The 22,880-nt window shown below is 51.3% G+C and overlaps 1 protein-coding gene across 15 annotated transcripts in view; it reads left to right on the top strand.

The window, feature by feature from the left end:
* LOC109885485 (afadin) overlaps window positions 1-22,880 on the top strand; it is a 125,738-nt gene that overhangs the window by 57,779 nt on the left and 45,079 nt on the right. For 7 of the 15 annotated variants that reach the window (XM_031800973.1, XM_031800977.1, XM_031800971.1 and 4 more), the window contains exons 3-14: window positions 113-225; window positions 1,447-1,601; window positions 1,811-1,971; window positions 6,485-6,642; window positions 7,531-7,618; window positions 7,855-8,013; window positions 12,256-12,300; window positions 13,217-13,311; window positions 13,436-13,689; window positions 19,147-19,216; window positions 20,957-21,048; window positions 21,638-21,699. In XM_031800973.1, coding sequence (XP_031656833.1) covers window positions 113-225; window positions 1,447-1,601; window positions 1,811-1,971; window positions 6,485-6,642; window positions 7,531-7,618; window positions 7,855-8,013; window positions 12,256-12,300; window positions 13,217-13,311; window positions 13,436-13,689; window positions 19,147-19,216; window positions 20,957-21,048; window positions 21,638-21,699 — 1,452 coding nt within the window. The remainder of the gene's footprint in view (window positions 1-112; window positions 226-1,446; window positions 1,602-1,810; window positions 1,972-6,484; window positions 6,643-7,530; window positions 7,619-7,854; window positions 8,014-12,255; window positions 12,301-13,216; window positions 13,312-13,435; window positions 13,690-19,146; window positions 19,217-20,956; window positions 21,049-21,637; window positions 21,700-22,880) is intronic. The other 8 variants (XM_031800975.1, XM_031800974.1, XM_031800981.1 and 5 more) reach the window with 3 other exon arrangements.

Raw genomic sequence — 22,880 nt, 5'->3', positions numbered from 1 at the left:
ATAGCCCAGAGCTAGCTAAGCTGGCTGTATAGGGGTGTGGGTTAACTGGTGTGGGCTAGCAGGGTGTAAAGCAGTGTGTTAAGCGGTTGACCCCCCCCCCTCTCTCTGGCAGAAGAACGGAAGCTGGACCTGGATGAGAAGCCACTGGTGGTGCAGCTCAACTGGAACAAAGACGACCGCGAGGGACGCTTCGTCCTCAAGAACGAGAACGACATCATCCCCAAGGTGAGTGACGACAGCAGCAACAAGAAGCAGAGCGGTCTCAGGCAAGCCTGGCTTCCAGTATGCTTCTGCTAGACATAAAGCAAGTACTGGACTATATGGTGTGATTTGGGGATTCCTGTGAATGTGCGTTGCGTCATTGAAAAATAATAATGGACCTAGTCTATTCTTAGATTTGGCATCAGTGAAATGACTCAAAACTGCTGCACAGCAGGACCCTCGCGATGACAACATTATCAGATTGCTCTGCCTCTGTAGAACTGTAACTAAATACCCAACCGTCAAGTCCACTGCTATGATCTTGTTAGTCTATATTTCATTAGAGGATCATAGGAACTGACTGCTCAATGTGTTGATGTGCATCCTGGCTCTGATACAATGCCTCCTGCTCCGAGACTTCTTTAGTGCTCTTTAGCACCCTAGAGAGATGCAACTGTTTTTATTTTATACTGGGCCACTTGACCTGGAGTAGCTCGGCTCCCCGAACCTCTCTCCATTTCCTCAGCCAAATATGTTCTCCCCCTGGCCCAGGATATAAAAGCAGTAGTGTGTGTGTGGTGGGGGGGGGGTGAATGAGATGTGAATGAGTTATGTGTGTTTCATCTCTTGGGATGAGTGGCTACACTCTGACCAGTGTGAGGATAATCAACCACCTCTGCCCAGGGGAGCAGTAAAAGAGCTATAAAACACACACACAATTCTCCTACCCAGTCATCACTCCAGTCATCACAGGGGAAGCAGATCTTAAACTACACTTATCTCCTCTTAGTGGCAGCACCTCTCCTCGCCTCCTAAAAGCATCTGCTACTAGAGGTACATAGAGGACTCCCCAAAAGGCTTTTAGGCTGAAATTGTGTGAGCGTGTGTGAATGAGTGATAGGAGATCAGGAGTGCTTTTGGGGAGTGGAAAGAGATGGAGTCTTCTCAGAAGAGTCCCCTGCTCAGCCATTTGACAGGGCAGTTCTGGAACACTGGAAGGCTTTAACACATCTAATGCTTTATGGGGATTTAGACTCGAACTGATCCCCTCTGAAAAGGCTCTCTCTGCTTTCTTTGGCCAAGTAAGTTCACATTTTGGCTTTTGATTGAACTCTCACCCTGTTGTTCTGTCTGTCAGCTGATGGTTTTATTTGGCTGGCTGGTAGAGTGGTGCCCAGACCCCTAGGCCTCAGGCTCTAGGTGTTAAGTTGGCCCCGTTCCAACTCTTGTTTTCTCTCACAACAGAAGATGCAGAGCAACGGGCCGGAGAGGGAGAAGGAGGGAGTCATCCAGAACTTCAAGCGGACACTGTCCAAGAAAGAGAAGAAGAAGGAGAAGAAGAGAGAGAAGGAGGCTCACATTCCGGACGGAGATGAGCAAGCACTGAACAGAGAAGATGGGTAAGGAGGACAATGTCACGTGTGTGTGTGTGTGTGTGTATATATACACGTGTGTATATACACGTGTGTGTGTGTGTGTGTGTGTGTATATAGATAGATAGATATAGATGGTGTATAAAGAAGTAACCTGCATGGTAAAGTAAATATATTTCTGTGAGTAGGTTTGCAGTGGAGTACTTCTGAGTGTTGTGTTTCTCCTGCTCCTCCAGAGAGAACTCCAGACTGGCGGCGGAGGTGTACAAGGACATGCCGGAGAACAGCTTCACCAGGACCATCTCTAACCCTGAGGTGGTGATGAAGAGGAGGCGGCAGCAGAAACTGGAGAAGAGGATGCAGGAGTTCCGCAGCAGCGACGGCAGGCCCGACTCGGGTAGGGTCCCTGGACTCCTGGATCTACCAATTTAAAATGTGTTACTTTGAGTCGAGATATGCCTATAGGCCAGTCCAAATCCATTGTCTCTTGTCCCGGTCCTATCTGTTGCCAGGAGAGAACACCCTGTCTCCATACTGTAATTACATAAGGCCTGGGCCAGACAGAGCAGGGGGCCACTCTAATCTGCTTTAGCCCATGTCCTCAGTGAACACCACACACTGACTGGCACTGCCAGGCCTCACATCTTGTTCCCAATGGCTTACAGCCCTCTGCCAACCATGGGAGGGACACCATTAATGTCCGCAGGAGTTTTTTCTTTTGCAGCCTGAACTCTGTATCCCAAATCTGTTTTGGTCAAGTGGTGACACTGACATAACTGTTTTAAAAATGTGTTGATCTCAAGTGTTGTTTAGAAGAAGTACAAATATTTGTTTTTAATCTAGTTTAATCTGATCCTAGATATGAGGTTATGGGCAACTTTCTACCTCTGGCCACGTCTTTACTTAGACTAGCTTCTTAGAGGCACATGAGGGGAGGGCTTCTTTGATTTATCGTTAATCCACGAGGTGCTCTTTGATCATGGGGTAAAATACTATGGAACAAACAGAAGTTGATGCTGGAGAGTAAACTGATGTTGTGCAAACCAACTTCCAGAAGTAGTCAAAGCGCTCTCATGTAGTGAAACCATGTAAAAGCCTTTAATGTATTACGGCTAGGCAGGGCAAAAATAAATAAACGGCTCGTCGCATCGACAACAGCCCTCATCAGGGTGACAAAGAATAGTGGTGGACAAAACCGGTTTGTATCGCAACTCTCACAGGACGTGACTCAATTTATTGTAATTGATCAAGAGGAAAAACACCTTCAAGATGCAAAGAGGAACAGAATAAACATGGGATAAGGAGAATGCAACACCACAAATGAAATGCAATATCATAAAAGAAAAAAAACTGTATACGAGCTCATGTTAGCAAACTTCTGAATAGAGAACAACAAAATGAAGAACAAAAAAATTTGACCCGTCTTACAGGAAGGGAGAATACTTAATTTCCTCATATACAGTGCCTTGCGAAAGTATTCGGCCCCCTTGAACTTTGCGACCTTTTGCTACATTTCAGGCTTCAAACATAAAGATATAAAACTGTATTTTTTTGTGAAGAATCAACAAGTGGGACACAATCATGAAGTGGAACGACATTTATTGGATATTTCAAGCTTTTTTAACAAATCAAAAACTGAAAAATTGGGCGTGCAAAATTATTCAGCCCCTTTACTTTCAGTGCAGCAAACTCTCTCCAGAAGTTCAGTGAGGATCTCTGAATGATCCAATGTTGACCTAAATGACTAATGATGATAAATACAATCCACCTGTGTGTAATCAAGTCTCCGTATAAATGCACCTGCACTGTGATAGTCTCAGGTCCGTTAAAAGCGCAGAGAGCATCATGAAGAACAAGGAACACACCAGGCAGGTCCGAGATACTGTTGTGAAGAAGTTTAAAGCCGGATTTGGATACAAAAAGATTTCCCAAGCTTTAAACATCCCAAGGAGCACTGTGCAAGCGATAATATTGAAATGGAAGGAGTATCAGACCACTGCAAATATACCAAGACCTGGCTGTCCCTCTAAACTTTCAGCTCGTACAAGGAGAAGACTGATCAGAGATGCAGCCAAGAGGCCCATGATCACTCTGGATGAACTGCAGAGATCTACAGCTGAGGTGGGAGACTCTGTCCATAGGACAACAATCAGTCGTATATTGCACAAATCTGGCCTTTATGGAAGAGTGGCAAGAAGAAAGCCATTTCTTAAAGATCTCCATAAAAAGTGTCGTTTAAAGTTTGCCACAAGCCACCTGGGAGACACACCAAACATGTGGAAGAAGGTGCTCTGGTCAGATGAAACCAAAATTGAACTTTTTGGTAACAATGCAAAACGTTATGTTTGGCGTAAAAGCAACACATCTCATCACCCTGAACACACCATCCCCACTGTCAAGCATGCCCAATTTTTCAGTTTTTGATTTGTTAAAAAAGTTTGAAATATCCAATAAATGTCGCTCCACTTCATGATTGTGTCCCACTTGTTGATTCTTCACAAAAAAATACAGCTTTATATCTTTGTTTGAAGCCTGAAATGTGGCAAAAGGTCGCAAAGTTCAAGGAGGCCGAATACTTTCGCAAGGCACTGTACATCTCGCAATGCAGTGGCCCTTATTCTAAAGATCCAGTTTAAAGATCCCCTGTCCTCCTATGTAAAAACACCCACACGGGCACTCCAACCACTCCACACACATGTGGTGTTGCACTTGACAGACTCTCGGTCCCTGAACGGATTTGTTTTTACAATGTGAGTTGCAGATGCCACATGGGAAGTTGCCTGTGGGCTTGGGGAGCCAACTTGGCTTAGTTAAGGGGGTGAGGTCGCTGCGCACCAACGTATCCTTGAAGGTAGGTGCCCTTCTGTAAGGAAATGCAGCCGGTTCAGAGAACACATCGACTTATGATCACTTTCAATGATACTCCAATTGTGTTTAATGATATCCTGAACCCTGTTTGCCTCCTTGCTGTGGCGGTTCGGAGAGTAGATTGGTTTAGGGGGTTTGAAGCCTGTGGGGGTGTGTTTTTGAGAAGTCTTTCTCGTTCCAGAGATGTAGCTTTGGTGAGAGACTTGTTTAACGCTATGTTTGCATCCCTGTTGCTGAAACCTAGAATGCATTTCCACAGCCTTTTCCTCAATCCTCCTCCCTGTCAACGAATACGGCGCAGCTTTTGAATTGAAATAGTCTGAAGGGAATGTTCTTAATCAGATTTAGCAGGGTGAAACCTGTCCGCCCCGACCTGTCCGCCCTGACCATGGTATTGCGGTGCGTACTTTTCCTGTAGATGTTGGTGTGGAGTGAGACATCCGAGTTAAGATTTTCACATCCAGAAAGTACATTTCTATTTGACTGTATTCTAAACTCAGTTTCACATTCTCATTGAGGGAATTAACCTAGTTATGGAGTGATAACTCATTTTCGGGTTCCAGAGAACACAAAAAATGTATTTGTCATAACCGTACCATTTTGTAACATAAAATAGTTAGCAGAACCGAGAATAAACTTCACTTCCCGAAGTCCCATAAATAAGTTTGCATAGTTTTGGAGCGGCTCAAACCCCCATAGCAGTTCCCTTCTGTTGTCTGAAGAGCTTGTCCTGGAAAAGGGAAATGTTGTTTATCGAATTTGTTGTTGACTGACTTGCCTAGAGGTTCCAGTAAAAAAATACAAAATAAAATAAATGGAAAATGTGTTAATTGAAGGAGAAAGTCAGCAGAGGGCGTACTTGCCTCTGGCCTCAGTTGGAGATGATGCTTAAAAGCCTCCAGACCGTCATTGTGTACAATATTGTTGTGAAGAGATTCAACATCCATTGTTAGCAGATACGAAGGTCCATCTTTGAGCTCAGTGTGAGTGGTGTCTTGAAGGAAAGAGATGAGTTTGGACACTAGGCTTAATGTAGAAATGAACATGCATAGAGGCATGCTCTGATATATAGTATCATTGTTGCTTGTGATTGGCCTTCCAGGAGTGTTATGAGGATCCTTGTGGATTTCTTGGTAACATGTAGCAAGCAAACTTAGGATGAAGGGAGAAGAAAGTAATATTAGGGTCACGTAAATTGCCTCGAGTGTGTCAGTGCGCTCTGGGTCGTTCATAAAATCAGAGCGTTGTCAGATTGTCTGTTCAGAAGTTCAGAGTTTTCGCACACTGGACGCTCTGGCCGAGGAGTAGGGTTGATCTGGGAGTTCTGACCTCAACGGCAGTCGAGCACCCCAAGCCAACTGGCTAAAGTTGTCTAGCTTGCTATCTCCTTCCAGACACAAATGAGAGAACCTCACTGACCATTTTACTCGCCCTAGCAGAGCTGGTTAGGCTGTTTTCATGTTATCTAGAGCGTTAGGGGCTAACTGGTGCTGCGGTTACTGACACGGTCATATCCAACATTAAAGGCCTTTACATTTCTTCACTACATGAGTGCCTTGATTACTTCTGGAAGTATGTTTGAACAAAGGCTGTTTCTGCATTTACTTTTTTATTTATTTTTAACTTCCAGACTTTCTCCTATTGAGTGATATCCAGACCTCAGATGTTATGTAATCTGGAGGCCTGAACCATAAGCCCTCTGGCCTGGTCTGCTGGTTCACTCCCAGCTAAAATGCCATCTATCTGACACGGACATAAACCCCCTTCCCAGTTCCTCCTCAGTCTCTCTCTCTACTCCCAATCCAGAGGAGTAAATCCCTGTGTGAAATGGGCAAGCGTCCTAGACCTACATCCCTGTCTGTTAACTCCGAGCCAGTCTGTAGTCTGATAGAGAGAGAAAAGAAAGTGTGTGTGACAGAGTGCTGATGGTGAGGTATGCTGCTATGTGGAATATTCCTGCCAAAGGAAAACAAAATATATTGAGTACAGATGTGGCATAATAAAATGAGTGTGTAACTCCAACCCCTGCTTCTGTCTCTTAGGGGGGACGTTGAGGATCTATGCAGACAGTCTGAAGCCCAACATTCCTTATAAGACCATCCTGCTGTCCACGACAGACATGGCAGACTTTGCTGTGGTGGAGGCCCTGGAGAAGTACGGCCTGGAGAAGGAGAACCCCCGGGAGTACTGCATCGCCAGGGTAAGAGTCCGCACCCCCATCCCTTACCAAGAACAACTAGACCTTACTTCCCCCCCCCGTTGGAAGCCAACTGTGGTCCTGGAGAGCTTTCATTCCGACCCAGCGCCAACCCTCCTGTTTCAACTCTGAGTCTCATCCCGCCATCCACACTCTTCCTAGTCATCTGTCAGATTAAAGCAGGAAAGGGACTGTTGGCACAGTCATCTGTTTGGTTGTAATTTAATTGCATTTCTTCAAAGTGCCAGGCCAGCAGGTGTGTGTGTGTGTATGGAGTCCCGGGCAGGGATGACAGAGTAGCAGCAGAATGTCTGGCCTAATCTCTCCTGTCACCATATGACCGACATCTCCACACTAAAGCGCTGACCTTCGCCGCCACACGCCTCCTATCCCTGCCGCTTGACAGCTCCAGTCACAGCCAATCCCATTCAGTTCCCCCTCTCTCCAGCCGTCCATCCGCCTCTGTTATACATCTGTCGTTAATATATACAACATCAAACTGCTGTGACCAGACATGGACAGCGCATGTTTCTCACCAGCGTCTTGTTGGGACAGTCAGTCATTACTACAGCAGAGATGTGAGGGAGAGACCATTATTAGGGAGTGGAGGAGGGAGAAGGGGTTGGACTTGGAATAGAGGGAGAGGTCATGTCTGGTGCGTGCAGGAGACATGGAGGGAAGACCTACCAAGGGAAAGGGAGAGCAGCCACCTATTGGCTCATGTTCTAATGGGCAATAATCAAATGGTTTGGAACACATCCTATGTACACCCTATATACGCTACACTATATTTAAGCCATGGTTGTATGGTCACAAGTCGATGCATGTTGATATGTCACTCTTCCAGTTGAACGTGTGGTGGTTTTACGGTTGTGTTTTGTGGTCCTGCAGCACACAGATGACAAGTCTGGGAAGGAGATCGTCCTGGACGATACGGAGTGTCCTCTTCAGATCTTCAGAGACTGGCCCAATGACCGAGGTAGTGTTGATGCAAAAGTCTCAATGAAACGTGCAGATCTAAAGGGAGTTGACCTTACAAGAACAACCAAAAGCTAGTTTTAACCGACTTGGTTGTTGAGGTGTTTTGTTCATACGTTTTTTCACACCGAACTAGTTCATTGTCTTTATGTGTTGTGTTTTTATCTGACGTCCCCCATCTGTACTGCCCTCTCCTGGTAGCTCTGGGTCATAACGCAGCTCCTTGTGTTGTTTCAGGAGCCCTCGTGTTCCAGCTGAAGAAGAGACCTCCTGACTACGTGCCTAAGAAGGGCCGGAAACCAGAGGACAAGGGCCTCAGAGGGAAGGGCATGGACGGGCCCCTGTACGGCTCTCTACCCCCAGAGAAACTGCCGTACCTGGTGGAGCTCAGCCCAGGTGCATCTCACACACACACATAGATACAGGTAGACACACACTTGAAGATACACACATTCCCAGCTGACGCCGAACACAAGAGAGCACAGACATTCTGTAAGGAAGGCCCAGTTCTACTCACATAGCCAACACAACCGTGTAATGGCTGTGTGATTGTGCACTGACATTCACACACCTGTAGTGGCAGTGTAGGTAATATACTGAATGGACCAGACTTCCTGATGCCCTGAGAACTCTCTGTAGTCTCTTCTAACAAGGTGAGTGAGTGGGCCTTAGAAGCATCTCCTGCCCAGTTTATTGTACCACTCCACCAAGAGAATACATCAGGTCTAGTCTAGTCTAGTCCTCAGATGTTGTGTCCAGTAACTTGGCCAGTCCTCACTGCTGGGCTGGCCCTAACAGCTGCTTGTTGCCCTCCATGCTCCCCTTACCGTCCTATCACCCATACAGTTAACTAACCCTGTCTCTCAGAACCAACTTAACCTCATCAGAGATTTATTTAGTAGTTACAAGTTATTCAGGTATCTAAGAGATTCTGTTTGAAGGTTTGAGATCCGTTTGAGTGCATTGCAACAAAAGAGCATGTCTCCCAGGCTAGGGTTTTCTTCTTTCCGCATGAGGGATTCAAGGTGTGTGTTGAGTGTTTGGGGGAAAGCTGTGTGTCTGTGTGTGGAAGTCTGAATTGGGTGTGTGTTTGGACTATTTCCCTGCATGTTCGCACAAGTATGTGTGTGGACTCTGGGGGTCTGTGTGTGGACTCTGGGGGTCTGTGTGTGGACTCTGGGGGTCTGTGTGTGGACTCTGGGGGTCTGTGTGTGGACTCTGGGGGTCTGTGTGTGGACTCTGGGGGTCTGCGTGTGGACTCTGGGGGTCTGCGTGTGGACTCTGGGGGTCTGTGTGTGGACTGTGTGTGGACTCTGGGGGTCTGTGTGTGGACTCTGGGGGTCTGTGTGTGGACTCTGGGGGTCTGCGTGTGGGCTCTGGGGGTCTGCGTGTGGGCTCTGGGGGTCTGCGTGTGGACTCTGGGGGTCTGCGTGTGGACTCTGGGGGTCTGTGTGTGGACTCTGGGGGTCTGTGTGTGGACTGTGTGTGGACTCTGGGGGTCTGTGTGTGGACTCTGGGGGTCTGTGTGTGGACTCTGGGGGTCTGTGTGTGGACTGTGTGTGGACTCTGGGGGTCTGTGTGTGGACTCTGGGGTCTGTGTGTGGACTCTGGGGGTCTGCGTGTGGACTCTGGGGGTCTGCGTGTGGACTCTGGGGGTCTGCGTGTGGACTCTGGGGGTCTGTGTGTGGACTGTGTGTGGACTCTGGGGGTCTGTGTGTGGACTCTGGGGGTCTGCGTGTGGACTCTGGGGGTCTGCGTGTGGACTCTGGGGGTCTGCGTGTGGACTCTGGGGGTCTGCGTGTGGACTCTGGGGGTCTGCGTGTGGACTCTGGGGGTCTGTGTGTGGACTCTGGGGGTCTGTGTGTGGACTGTGTGTGGACTCTGGGGGTCTGTGTGTGGACTCTGGGGGTCTGTGTGTGGACTCTGGGGGTCTGTGTGTGGACTGTGTGTGGACTCTGGGGGTCTGCGTGTGGACTCTGGGGGTCTGCGTGTGGACTCTGGGGGTCTGCGTGTGGACTCTGGGGGTCTGCGTGTGGACTCTGGGGGTCTGCGTGTGGACTCTGGGGGTCTGTGTGTGGACTCTGGGGGTCTGTGTGTGGACTGTGTGTGGACTCTGGGGGTCTGTGTGTGGACTCTGGGGGTCTGTGTGTGGACTCTGGGGGCCTGTGTGTGGACTGTGTGTGGACTCTGGGGGTCTGTGTGTGGACTCTGGGGGTCTGTGTGTGGACTCTGGGGGTCTGCGTGTGGACTGTGTGTGGACTCTGGGGGTCTGTGTGTGGACTCTGGGGGTCTGTGTGTGGACTCTGGGGGTCTGTGTGTGGACTGCGTGTGGACTCTGGGGGTCTGCGTGTGGACTCTGGGGGTCTGCGTGTGGACTGTGTGTGGACTCTGGGGGTCTGTGTGTGGACTCTGGGGGTCTGTGTGTGGACTCTGGGGGGCTGTGTGTGGACTCTGGGGGTCTGCGTGTGGACTCTGGGGGTCTGCGTGTGGACTCTGGGGGTCTGCGTGTGGACTCTGGGGGTCTGCGTGTGGACTCTGGGGGTCTGCGTGTGGACTCTGGGGGTCTGCGTGTGGACTCTGGGGGTCTGCGTGTGGACTCTGGGGGTCTGCGTGTGGACTCTGGGGGTCTGCGTGTGGACTCTGGGGGTCTGCGTGTGGACTCTGGGGGTCTGCGTGTGGACTCTGGGGGTCTGCGTGTGGACTCTGGGGGTCTGCGTGTGGACTCTGGGGGTCTGTGTGTGGACTGTGTGTGGACTCTGGGGGTCTGTGTGTGGACTCTGGGGGTCTGTGTGTGGACTGTGTGTGGACTCTGGGGGTCTGTGTGTGGACTCTGGGGGTCTGCGTGTGGACTCTGGGGGTCTGTGTGTGGACTCTGGGGGTCTGTGTGTGGACTGTGTGTGGACTCTGGGGGTCTGCGTGTGGACTCTGGGGGTCTGCGTGTGGACTCTGGGGGTCTGCGTGTGGACTCTGGGGGTCTGCGTGTGGACTCTGGGGGTCTGCGTGTGGACTCTGGGGGTCTGTGTGTGGACTCTGGGGGTCTGTGTGTGGACTGTGTGTGGACTCTGGGGGTCTGTGTGTGGACTCTGGGGGTCTGTGTGTGGACTGTGTGTGGACTCTGGGGGTCTGCGTGTGGACTCTGGGGGTCTGCGTGTGGACTCTGGGGGTCTGCGTGTGGACTCTGGGGGTCTGCGTGTGGACTCTGGGGGTCTGCGTGTGGACTCTGGGGGTCTGTGTGTGGACTGTGGGGGTCTGTGTGTGGACTGTGTGTGGACTGTGTGTGGACTCTGGGGGTCTGCGTGTGGACTCTGGGGGTCTGCGTGTGGACTCTGGGGGTCTGCGTGTGGACTCTGGGGGTCTGCGTGCGGACTCTGGGAGTCTGCGTGCGGACTCTGGGGGTCTGCGCGCGGACTCTTGGGGGGGGTCTGCGCGCGGACTCTGGGGGGGTCTGCGCGCGGACTCTGGGGGGGGTCTGCGCGCGTACTCTGGGGGGGGTCTGCGCGCGGACTCTGGGGGGGGTTTGCGCGCGGACGCGGACTCTGGGGGGGGTTTGCACGCGGACTCTGGGGGACGCGCGCGCACGCGCGCGCACGCGGACTCTGGGGGACGCGCGGGCACGCGGACTCTGGGGGACGCGCGGGCACGCGGACTCTGCGGGACGCGCGGGCGTGTGGACTCTGGGGGACGCGCGGGTGTGTGGACTCTGGGGGTCTGTGTGTGGACTGTGTGTGGACTCTGGGGGTCTGTGTGTGGACTCTGGGGGTCTGTGTGTGGACTCTGGGGGTCTGCGTGTGGACTCTGGGGGTCTGCGTGTGGACTCTGGGGGTCTGCGTGTGGACTCTGGGGGTCTGTGTGTGGACTCTGGGGGTCTGTGTGTGGTCTGTGTGTGGTCTGTGTGTGGACTGTGTGTGGACTCTGGGGGTCTGTGTGTGGACTCTGGGGGTCTGTGTGTGGACTCTGGGGGTCTGTGTGTGGACTCTGGGGGTCTGTGTGTGGACTCTGGGGGTCTGTGTGTGGACTGTGTGGACTCTGGGGGTCTGTGTGTGGACTCTGGGGGTCTGTGTGTGGACTCTGGGGGTCTGTGTGTGGACTCTGGGGGTCTGTGTGTGGACTCTGGGGGTCTGTGTGTGGACTCTGGGGGTCTGTGTGTGGACTCTGGGGGTCTGTGTGTGGACTCTGGGGGTCTCCGTGTGGACTCTGGGGGTCTCCGTGTGGACTCTGGGGGTCTGCGTGTGGACTCTGGGGGTCTGTGTGTGGACTCTGGGGGTCTGTGTGTGGACTGTGTGTGGACTCTGTGGGTCTGTGTGTGGACTCTGGGGGTCTGTGTGTGGACTGTGTGTGGACTCTGGGGGTCTGTGTGTGGACTCTGGGGGTCTGTGTGTGGACTCTGGGGGTCTGTGTGTGGACTCTGGGGGTCTGTGTGTGGACTCTGGGGGTCTGTGTGTGGACTCTGGGGTCTGCGTGTGGACTCTGGGGGACGCGCGGGTGAGGCGAAGAATGGCACTGCATTTTCTCCTTGCTGCAACATTTTCACCCTCTGCTCTGTGTGTGTGTGTGTCCTCTCTCCTGGCCTCCTCTGTCATGGTGTTTGTTCTGTCTATCCCTACTGCGGCCGCCTCCTCTGCATGTCTGCTCACCTAGGGAGGGGAAATCACTATGGCTACTACACGTATCAGCACCTGGAAGGTAAACCTGCCTACCCACCACACATGCCTCTCCTCCACTCTCATCACCAGACCCATCTACTGCTATGTTTCTCTGGAAACAAGCTGGCTTGTGTTAGAAGTTGCCCATAACTACAGATCTAGGATCAGATTACCCTGAAGATTGAGTATTCCATTTTTGACCGTTATAGTGATGGAAAACGATCTGATCGTATCCGTGGTTAGGTTCAACTTCTACCCACTCTCAAAAGTTGCCCTTTGACACAGATCTCTGATCAGCTTCTCCACCCCCAAAATGCTGACCATAACTATTAAGGGGAAACGGCACAAAACAGACCAGAGATCAGTGTCTATGGGCAACTAAATGCTACTTTCCTGAATTTCTTTTTGTGCCATGATTCAGCCAATCAGAGGAGGGCCTCACTGTCTAGGGCGAGGTTGTGTGAAGGCTAGCCGCGTGAAGGCTAGCCGCGTGAAGGCTAGCCGCGTGAAGGCTAGCCGCGTGAAGGCTAGCCGCGTGAAGGCAGCTCCTCTGCACGAGGCCACGTTTAAGGCCCAAGACCAATATTGTTTGGCTTAACAATAGCAAGTGCTTTTTTGCAAATGAGGATTTTCAAAACTAACAGAATTTTCAGAGGACGAATACATGTTAACTAAGTTCCTGCTTGCTTTTACTAAAATATGTGGTTTACTAATCAAAATGCACAACTGATCTGGTCTACTGGTAGTTGTTAGGAATACATGGTCTTGTATGTCTCTTTCCCCTCGTGTGTATGTATGTGTTGTGTGTGTGAGATGTATGACTCAAATCCCCACACTGTAGTGTGTGTGTCTCCTGCTGTGCTCTGTAGTGCGTGTTTGTGTCTCTGTGTAGTGTGTGTGTGTGTGTGTGTCTCTCCATATTGTGTGTACTGACTATCTCCTGGTCTCCACCATAGACGGCTCCGACTCCAGGGACAAACCAAAGCTCTACCGTCTGCAGCACAGTGTCACTGAGGTGGGCTCAGACACGATAGACGACGGCTCCATCCAGGTAAGGACCTTTTTTGTGTGTGGTCACGTGCTACATTGACCTAGCTGTAAGTTACTAGCCTAGACTGGACTATAAGTTAGCTGAGGTCAAGGATGTTGTGATACCAAGTGTATTTTGTCTCCAGCTGTTTGGTCCAGGTATCCTGCCCCACCACTGCAAACTGATGCACACAGAGGGTCTGGTGACAGTGACGCCACACAGTCTGGAGGCTGAGACCTACGTGGACGGCCAGCGTGTCACCGAGACCACCGTGCTGCGAAGCGGAGCCACACTTCAGTTCGGCGCCTCCCACGTTTTCAAGTTTGTGGACCCCAGCTACGACCACAGCATGGGCAAGGGAGGTCCCGGACCGATGATGAGAGGAAGGCACAAGTCAGGGTAGGTGGAGTGACGGCTGTTGACACAGGTGGGCACACACACACACACACACTCACTCACTCACTTGGAGGCTAGGTCTCTCATCCCAGTGGTGATAGCAGGAATGGCTTTGAATGAATATGCCCAGGGACAGGAAGCAGTGACCTGCTGAAACCAGTGTCATCAGACTCAGGATCTGTCTCTCAGCTGGGTGACATGAGAGCCACCTTCGTGCTCCTCTCTCAGTCCTCTGAACACACCAGCACAGCTTCCTATTTGGTTCAAAGCGTTCTCTTAGACCTCAACCTGGAGTTGTGCATTAAAGGTGTGACCGCTGAAGAAGTTGAACTCCCAGGAGTAACATTGGGAAGTCAGTTATCCAAGTGATATTGATCAAGTTGTTGTGAAGGTGGGGAGGGGTGTGTCTGTTATAAAAAAAATCGGTTCTGCGTTTTTGACACAGATCAACTGTACTAGTTGTTCAGGGAACTGGTCTCCTCTTGATTACTGTCAGGTAATATCATCAGGTGCAGCAAAGAACGACCGAGCAAAGCTGCAGCTGGCTCAAAGCAAAGCTGCACGCACAGAAAACATCAAAGACGCGCGTGATCGTCTTTCCTGATTGAGGAGAAATGTGCTGTTCTTCTCTCCGAGTCTCTTAAGAAACCTGCGTGTTGAAAATGCCTCACCACTTGTATCATCTGTTTGCGTACACTTCAAACAGAGTGACATGCATACCCCACAAGACACGGGGGGTTTCTTCACGGGACCCAAACCAACAACAGATTGAAAGCTTCGCTCAGTTACGTGTAGAGCCATGTCATGGTGGTAGGCTCTGCCACCAGAGGTTACTCAGACAGAGAACTAGTTAAAACACATTATCACAGCGCCGCTCCTTTTTCTAAAGATCTAATTTAACTGGCTATATGAATGTGGATATGAGTGGTAGGGCGTAAGTTGTGTTGTCTTTCGGTATCTTTCCATTATCTCGTTTTTTTAGAGCGTCGTGCGTTCGTCGAAAGGAGTGCACTGTGAAGGGATTAGTGCCATTTGGAATGCAGACATCTTGTAACCTTGTCATACCAGCCCATGGCCTTCCTGCTAGTCATTCAGGTCCAGAACTCTGTGGCCTCAGTACACCTCGGTGCATGGGATTTCCTCTGATGGTTGAAGCTTTGATCAGAGCCTATATCCTGTCAGGTATCCTAGCCACCGCTGTATAACTTCTCTCTAGCTGTGGCTTTACTGCTGTCTCTGTCTGCATCAGAGAAGTCAGTGCTGCTGATTTCCATTTCCAGGGTTCTGACCCTTCTCAAGGTCGTGTGTGTGTGTGTGAGAGAGTGTGCGCCTGGGGGTGGGATGTGACTTGAGGCCTGGAGTTGACCACACCGCTGCCGTGGAAACAGATTCCACATGGACATGAGGGGGAGGAGCCATCTGAGCGCAGCAACTCTAGTTGTAATTTAACTCTGCAGAGAGAAGGGAAAAGAGAGGGAGCTGAAGAGAGAGAGGAGGAGGCAGGGAGAGTGTATTAGAGGAAGGGAAGGTGAAGAGGGAGAGTCCAAGAAGGAGAAAAGGGTAACAGGCGGAGTTATTGCAGATGAGGGACTGGTACATCGGGGCTGTTGTAGGGACTCTAATCTGGCTGGCTGGCTGGGGTGTGGCCTGAAGTGCCTTGTCATTGAAGAGGGAGGGATGACCAGGAGCCTGACACACACACATGCGCACACACACATATATACACCGATCACTGATGCAGCCTCCGTGCTCACTATGCACCCTACTCCACCCAGAGAGCGAGACCAGCACAGAGGGTACAGGAAGGGGACAGCTCCGGTGGGTCCTTCACTTGCCAGGTGAGTGAGAGTAGAGGCTTTTATGGTAAAAATGGAAGTTAAGGGCCTGGGATCTCGGCTCTGTCCCACAGAGGAGGAGAATGTGTCAATTTAAGTGGACTTCAGCTGCGTCGGTCTCCAGCACAGAGGCTTGTACACTGTAGTAGACGACTGGAGAAGGACTTTCTAGCCCCTCATTGACAGTAGTTGTATGAGGACTCGTCAAAAATATTGACCACATTAGCATGTTGTTATCAGTCGTTAGGCTTCTAGAGTGCATTTGGCGGTTGGAGACTGGCTGTGGCGTGTTGAATTAGATGTTGTTTTAGCTGTACAGTAATTCGAGGGTCATTAAGTCTGTGTATCTGGGCTTTTAGTCGAATGATAGAATCCCCATGATGTTAATTTAACCAGCCATGTTGACCTGATGTGTAACATTTGGACTGAACGACAGGCTGGCTGGTGAATGAATTTACGGTTGTGGATGTAGCCAGAAGCCTTAATCCGCCGTTAATGCTGTGGACTGATGCTGGAGAGGATTACGTCTGGGTGGGAGAGGAGAGAGGGAACGAGGGAGTGGGAGGAATTGAAGGACTTCAGCTTTTGTGACAGTTCTGATGGTTCTGGTGGATTTCTTGCTTGCTGTACATTGGGCCACGTGTGTTTGCAATGGGACCTCATGCTTGCATCCAAATCTATTGCTTTGAACACGAATGGAAATCAAATGACACCAAGGTAGTTCAAACACAGACTGTGGTTTGCATGATGTATGAATGTTTGTGATTTAAAAGGCTTTTGACTGAATAAGTGGGTACACAGTTATCCTGTATCAGTGCCCTATGGTCAATTACACAGCTTTCAGTGAGGGCTACTGTCACGTTTCCCTCAGGGCAGACAATATGGCTATGTTTCATCATGGGGCAGCATGGGAAAATCTAAGGCCATTTCTTAAGAACAGACAGCTCTCTCACACAGCCACACTGTGTGGCTCCCGGCCTGTCATTGCATGTCACCACTAATGTGGTTAGCTGGATTTAATTCAAGTGTAGTGCAAGGGTATATTTAGATAAACGTGTTCTAGTCATTCATTTGCAGTGATAAGGCCAATGAAAGGGAATTTCTGGCTTTCTGTTGATTGTCCCAGTCCTGGGATGGCAGAGTGTGTGTGTGTGTACGTACAGCATGTGACTGTGTGTGTGTGCATGTTTATATCAACTCAGGTCATTTCTTCCCAGTAATGGAAGTTCCCACCGCCTTGTGGGAGTTCTGTTCCTGATCTTATTGATGCTCTCTGTCCCTCTCTCTGTCCCTCTCTCTGTCCCTCTCTCTGTCCCTCTCTCTGTCCCTCTCTCTGTCCCTCTCTCTGTCCCTCTCTCTGTCCCTCTCTCTGTCCCTCTCTCTCTCCGTTCTTCCCTCTCTGTCCCTCTCTCTCTCTCGCTCCTCCCCGTTCTTCCCTCTCTCTGTCCCTCTCCCTCCCCGTCCGTCTCTGTCCCTCTCCCTCCCCGTCCGTCTCTGTCCCTCTCCCGTCCGTCTCGTCCCCCGTCCGTCCGTCTCTGTCCCTCTCCCTCCCCGTCCGTCTCTGTCCCTCTCCCGTCCGTCTCGTCCCCCGTCCGTCCGTCTCTGTCCCTCTCCCGTCCGTGCTCGTCCCCCGTCCGTCCGTCCTTTCCGCCTCTCCCGTCTGTCTCCATCTGTCTCCCGTCTGTCGTCTGTCGTCCGTCTGTCCTTCCGCCTCTCCCGTCTGTCTCCTTCATCTGTCCCCCGTCCGTCCGTCTCTGTCCCCGTCCGTCTTTGTCCCTCGTCCGTCCCCACCGTCCGTCTCTCCCCCCTGTCCCGTCCGTCTCCCCCCCTTGTCCGTCCGTCTCTCTCCCCCCCTTGTCCGTCCGTCTCTCTCTCTCCCCCCTTGTCCGTCCGTCTCTCTCCCCCCTTGTCCGTCCGTCTCTCTCCCCCCTTTGTCCGTCCGTCTCTCTCCCCCCTTGTCCGTCCGTCTCTCTCCCCCCTTGTCCGTCCGTCTCTCTCCCCCCTTGTCCGTTCCGTCTCTCTCCCCCCTTGTCCGTCCGTCTCTCTCCCCCCTTGTCCGTCCGTCTCTCTCCCCCCCTTGTCCGTCCGTCTCTCTCCCCCCTTGTCCGTCCGTCTCTCTCCCCCCTTGTCCGTCCGTCTCTCTCCCCCCTTGTCCGTCCGTCTCTCTCCCCCCTTGTCCGTCCGTCTCGCTCCCCCCCTTGGTCCGTCCGTCCTCTCTCCCCCCTTGTCCGTCCGTCTCTCTCCCCCCTTGTCCGTCGCCGTCTCTCTCCCCCCTTGTCCGTCCGTCTCTCTCCCCCTTGTCCGTCCGTCTCTCTCCCCCCTTGTCCGTCCGTCTCTCTCCCCCCTTGTCCGTCCGTCTCTCTCCCCCCTTGTCCGTCCGTCTCTCTCCCCCCCTTGTCCGTCCGTCTCTCTCCCCCCTTGTCCGTCCGTCTCTCTCCCCCCTTGTCCGTCCGTCTCTCTCCCCCCTTGTCCGTCCGTCTCTCTCCCCCCTGTCCGTCCGTCTCTCTCCCCCCTTGTCCGTCCGTCTCTCTCCCCCCTTGTCCGTCCGTCTCTCTCCCCCCTTGTCCGTCCGTCTCTCTCCCCCCTCGTCCTCTCTCTCCCCCCTACGTCCGTCTCCTCCCCCCCTCGTCGTCTCTCCCCCTCGTCCGTCTCTCTCCCCTCGTCCGTCTCTCTCCCCCCCGTCGTCCGCTCTCTCCCCCCTCGTCCGTCTCTCTCCCCCCTCGTCCTCTCTCTCCCCCCTCGTCCGTCTCTCTCCCCCTCGTCCGTACTCTCTCCCCCCCTCGTCCGTCTCTCTCCCCCTCGTCTCGCTCTCCCCCCTTGTCCGTCCGTCTCACTCCCCCCCTTGTCCGTCCGTCTCCACGCCCCCCTTGTCCGTCCGTGGTCCGTCTCACTCCCCCCTTGTCCGTCCGTCCGTCCGTCTCACTCCCACCCTTGTCCGTCCGTCCGTCCGTCTCACTCCCCCCTTGTCCGTCCGGCCGTCGTCCGTCTCACTCCCCCCTTTGTCCGTCCGTCCGTCCGTCTCACTCCCCCCATTGTGCCGTCGTCCGTCCGTCCTCGCACTCCCCCCCCCATTTGGTCCGCCGTTCCGTTGTCCGTCCGTCCGTCCGTCTCACTCCCCCGCTGTGTCCGTCCGTCCGTCTCACTCCCCCCCCCCTTGTCCGTCCGTCCGATCTCTCTCGCCACCCCCCCCCTTGTCCGTCCGTGGCCGTCTTCTCTCCCCCCTTGTCCGTCCGTCCGTCTCTCTCCCCCCCCCTTGTCCGTCCGTCCGTCTCTCCTCCCCCTTGTCCGTCCGTCCGCTCTCTCTCTCCCTCCCCCCTTGTCCGTCCGTCCGTCCGTCTCTCTCCCCCTTGTCCGTCCGCTCTCTCTCTCCCCCCTTGTCCGTCCGTCCGTCCGTCTCTCCTCTCCCCCCCTTGTCCGTCCGTCTCTCTCTCTCCCCCCCTTGTCCGTCCGTCCGTCCGTCTCTCTCTCTCCCCCTTGTCCGTCCGTCTCTCTCTCTCCCCCCTTGTCCGTCCGTCCGCTCTCGCTCTCTCCCCCCTTGTCCGTCCGTCTCCACCGTCCCTCTGTCCCTCGCTCCAGTTCTGTCACTTTCTCATTCTCTCTCTCTCTCTGTCCACCTTTCACGCAGGAGTGTTTCTGAGACTACCTTTGACCTGCAAGGGGACATTCACAGTGGGACGGCCCTCCCCGCCAGCAAGGTACATTAACTACCCTGGTCCTCTGTATCAATGTGTGTCCATACAGTTGAAGTCGGAAGTTTACATGCACCTTAGCCAAATACATTTAAACTCAGTTTTTCACAATTCTTGACATTTAATCCTAGTAAAATGTCCCTGTCTTCGGTCAGTTAGGATCATCACTTTATTTTAACAATGTGAAATGTCCGAATAATAGTGATTTTCCCCCCCCCCCCCCCAGCTTTTATTTCTTTCATCATATAACCAGTGGGTCAGAAGTTTACATACTAATTGAGTGTATTTGGTAGCATTGCCTTTAAATTGTTTAACTTGGGTCAAACGTTTCGGGTAGCCTTCCACAAGCTTCCCATTCCTCCTGACAGAGCTGGTGTAACTGAGTCAGGTTTATAGGCCTCCTTTCTCACACACGCTTTTTCAGTTCTGCCCACAAATTTTCTATAGGATTGAGGTCAGGGTTTCGTGATGGCCACTCCAATACCTTGACTTTGTTGTCCTTAAGCCATTTTGCTACGACTTTGGAATTATGCTTGGGGTCATTGTCCATTTGGAAGACCCATTTGCTACCAAGCTTTAACTTCCTGACTGATGTCTTGAGATGTTGCATCAATATATCCACATCATTTTCCTACCTCATGATGCCATCTATGTTGTGAAGTGCGCCCCCACAACATGGTGCTGCCACCCCCATGCTTCAAGGTTAGGATGGTGTTCTTTGACTTGCAAGCCTCCCCCTTTTTCCTCCAAACATAACGATGGTTATTATGTTTAAAAAGTTATATTAAAAAGTTATATTTTTGTTTCATCAGACGAAAGGACATTTTTCAAAAAAGTCTGATCTTTGTCCCCATGTGCAGTTTCAAACCGTAGTCTGGCTTTTTTGTGGCGGTTTTGGAGCAGTGGCTTCTTCCTTGATGAGCGGCATTTCAGGTTATGTCGATATAGGACTCGTTTTACTGTGGATATAGATACCTTTGTATCTGCTTCCTCCAGCATCTTCCCAAGGTCCTTTGCTGCTGTTCTGGGATTGATTTGCACTTTTTGCACCAAAGTACGTTCATCTCTAGGAGACAGAACGCGTCTCCCTCCTGAGAGGTATGACGGCTGCGTGGTCCCATGGTGTTATACTTGCGCACTATTGTTTGTAAAGATGAACGTGGTACTTTCAGGTGTTTGGAAATTGCTCCCAAAGATGGACCAGACTTGTGGAGGTCTACAATATTTTTCTGAGGTCTTGGCTTCTTTTAATTTTCCCATGATGTCAAGTAAAGAGGCACTGAGTTTGAAGGTAGGCCTTGAAATACATATAGTCAGCCACCAATTGTGCAAGTTCTCCTACTTAAAAAGATGAGAGCCCTGTAATTTTCATCATAGGTACACTTAAACTATGACAGACAAAATGAGAAAAAAAATCCTGAAAATCACGTTGTAGGATTTTTTATGAATTTATTTGCAAATTATTTGTGTAATGCACAAAACTATAGTTTGTTAACAAGAAATTTGTGGAGTGGTTGAAAAAACGAGTTTTAATGACTCCAACCTAAGTGTATGTAAACTTCTGACTTCAACTGTATGCCCCAGGTCGGGGTCGCCATTCCACTTTAGTCTGTACGACTCATATGTTTTTTTTAAATGTGGTTGCGGTGGGTGTGTGTGTGTGTGTTAGAGGGATGATAGTGCCATCAGCATCATTGTTGGGCTGCAGAACATTCCATCATACTGTGTATTGCTGTGTCATTGCAGAGCTCCGGTAAGCTGGATATGGAGCGTTCAGCCAACGGCAGCGAGAGAGGCATGGTCAAACCCATGATCCGCGGGGAGCAGCAGGACGGCAGGTGAGACACACAAATCTGGAATCTCCGTTGTAGTCAATTAAATCCTAATAGTTCGGTCAACTGCTACTAGAGCCATCTATGTGTTTGTTGTGGTGCTGCCTAGAGAGCATAACATCATAACTCTGTCACGCTCTGCCTGTCAGACACCTTATCTCCATCTGCGCCTTGTGAGCCAGCCACAGTTCAATTCTCCTCTCCTCACTGAGCTGTACTGGGTCCCCTCATCAATAATACACACCACTGAGATGTACTGGGTCCCCTCATCAATAATACAGACCACTGAGATGTACTGGGTCCCCTCATCAATAATACAGACAACTGAGCTGTACTGGGTCCCCTCATCAATAATACAGACAGACCACTGAGCTGTACTGGGTCCCCTCATCAATAATACAGACAGACCACTGAGCTGTGCTGGGTCCCCCTCATCAATAATACAGACCACTGAACTGTACAGACCACAGAGTCTGGTACATACACTCACACACCGATATTTACGGAAACACACACACACCCCGTCGGTGGTTAGCGGGGTGAACGGGCCCTACTTGTGCTGGTTCATTGAGAACCACCTCTGTCCTCCCCTCAGGTCCCCGGACATCCTGAGCCCAGAACTGACGCTGCCGGCCAGCATCGAGTTCAGGGACAACTGTGAGTACTGCAACCACCTTTTGTTGTGGCTTTCTCCTCGCTTTGTGCCCTTCTTCCCCTTCCTCTCTTTCTGATACTTGGTGTGTAGTAAAAGTCATGATAACATAACTCTATGGGCCCATCCACACTCCATCTGAGCGACGCTTTCAGTGTCTATATTAAACTGGAGGTCGTACCATAACTGCACTTAGCTAGTGTCTGAAAGATCAATGGGTGGAAAGTATTGATTCATCGTCTGCTGCTAACTGGCTTTTGCTGTTTTATTGAACACGGTCATGTTAACATTGAGTGCGAAGGTATTATGTAAACTACGCACATTGTTAGACCTTAGTACCATAGAGGTTATATCTGTATGAATGCCTACTGTGAGCTGTGTCAACTGATGTGGTCTCTCTAGCGCTCTTGCTCTCTAGCGCCATCTCTTGCTAGCCTTAGCGCTATCGTACTAGCCCTAACGCTAGCATGGTAGTGCTAGAGCGAGCTGAAAAAGTAGCCGTTGGGCCTTCGCCAATTAGTGTTTTTTTTCTTTTTTCCTCTGGGTTTAATAAGTAAACAATTTGAACACGTAGTCATTTCTATCAGTGGTGAGGAATATTTCTCACATTAATGGAGAAAGTGCCTCTGTTTCGACCTCCCCTGTGGTGCAGTGACCACATACACGCTCCTCTTTGGGTAGCCATTTATTTTTGTCTGCCGGTTTCTATTGCCAATTGGTGGTCTCTCAGCCTGTACTTGGGAAGGATCTGTCTCTTTATCTCTCTCTCTGTATTTATCTCTTATCTGTCTCTCTCTCTCATCTGTCTCTCACTCTGTCTCTCGCTTTCTCTGGCAATTCAATTTAAGGGGCAAGTGAACTAGATAATAAACAATAAAAATGAACATTACACAAAGTTCCAAAATAATACTCTCCATCTCCCCCTCTCTCTTCCATCTCCCCCTCTCTCATCCATCTCCCCCTCTCTCCTCCATCCATCTCCCCCTCTCTCCTCCATCCATCTCCCCCTCTCTCCTCCATCCATCTCCCCCTCTCTCCTCCATCCATCTCCCCCTCTCTCTCCTCCATCCATCTCCCCCTCTCTCCTCCATCCATCTCCCCCTCTCTCCTCCATCCATCTCCCCCTCTCTCCTCCATCCATCTCCCCCCTCTCTCCTCCATCTCCCCCCTCTCTCCTCCATCTCCC

This window comes from Oncorhynchus kisutch, linkage group LG21 (genome assembly GCF_002021735.2).
Source record: "Oncorhynchus kisutch isolate 150728-3 linkage group LG21, Okis_V2, whole genome shotgun sequence".
Lineage (NCBI taxonomy): Eukaryota > Metazoa > Chordata > Actinopteri > Salmoniformes > Salmonidae > Oncorhynchus > Oncorhynchus kisutch.
This window is presented reverse-complemented; position numbering and strand designations above follow the sequence as displayed.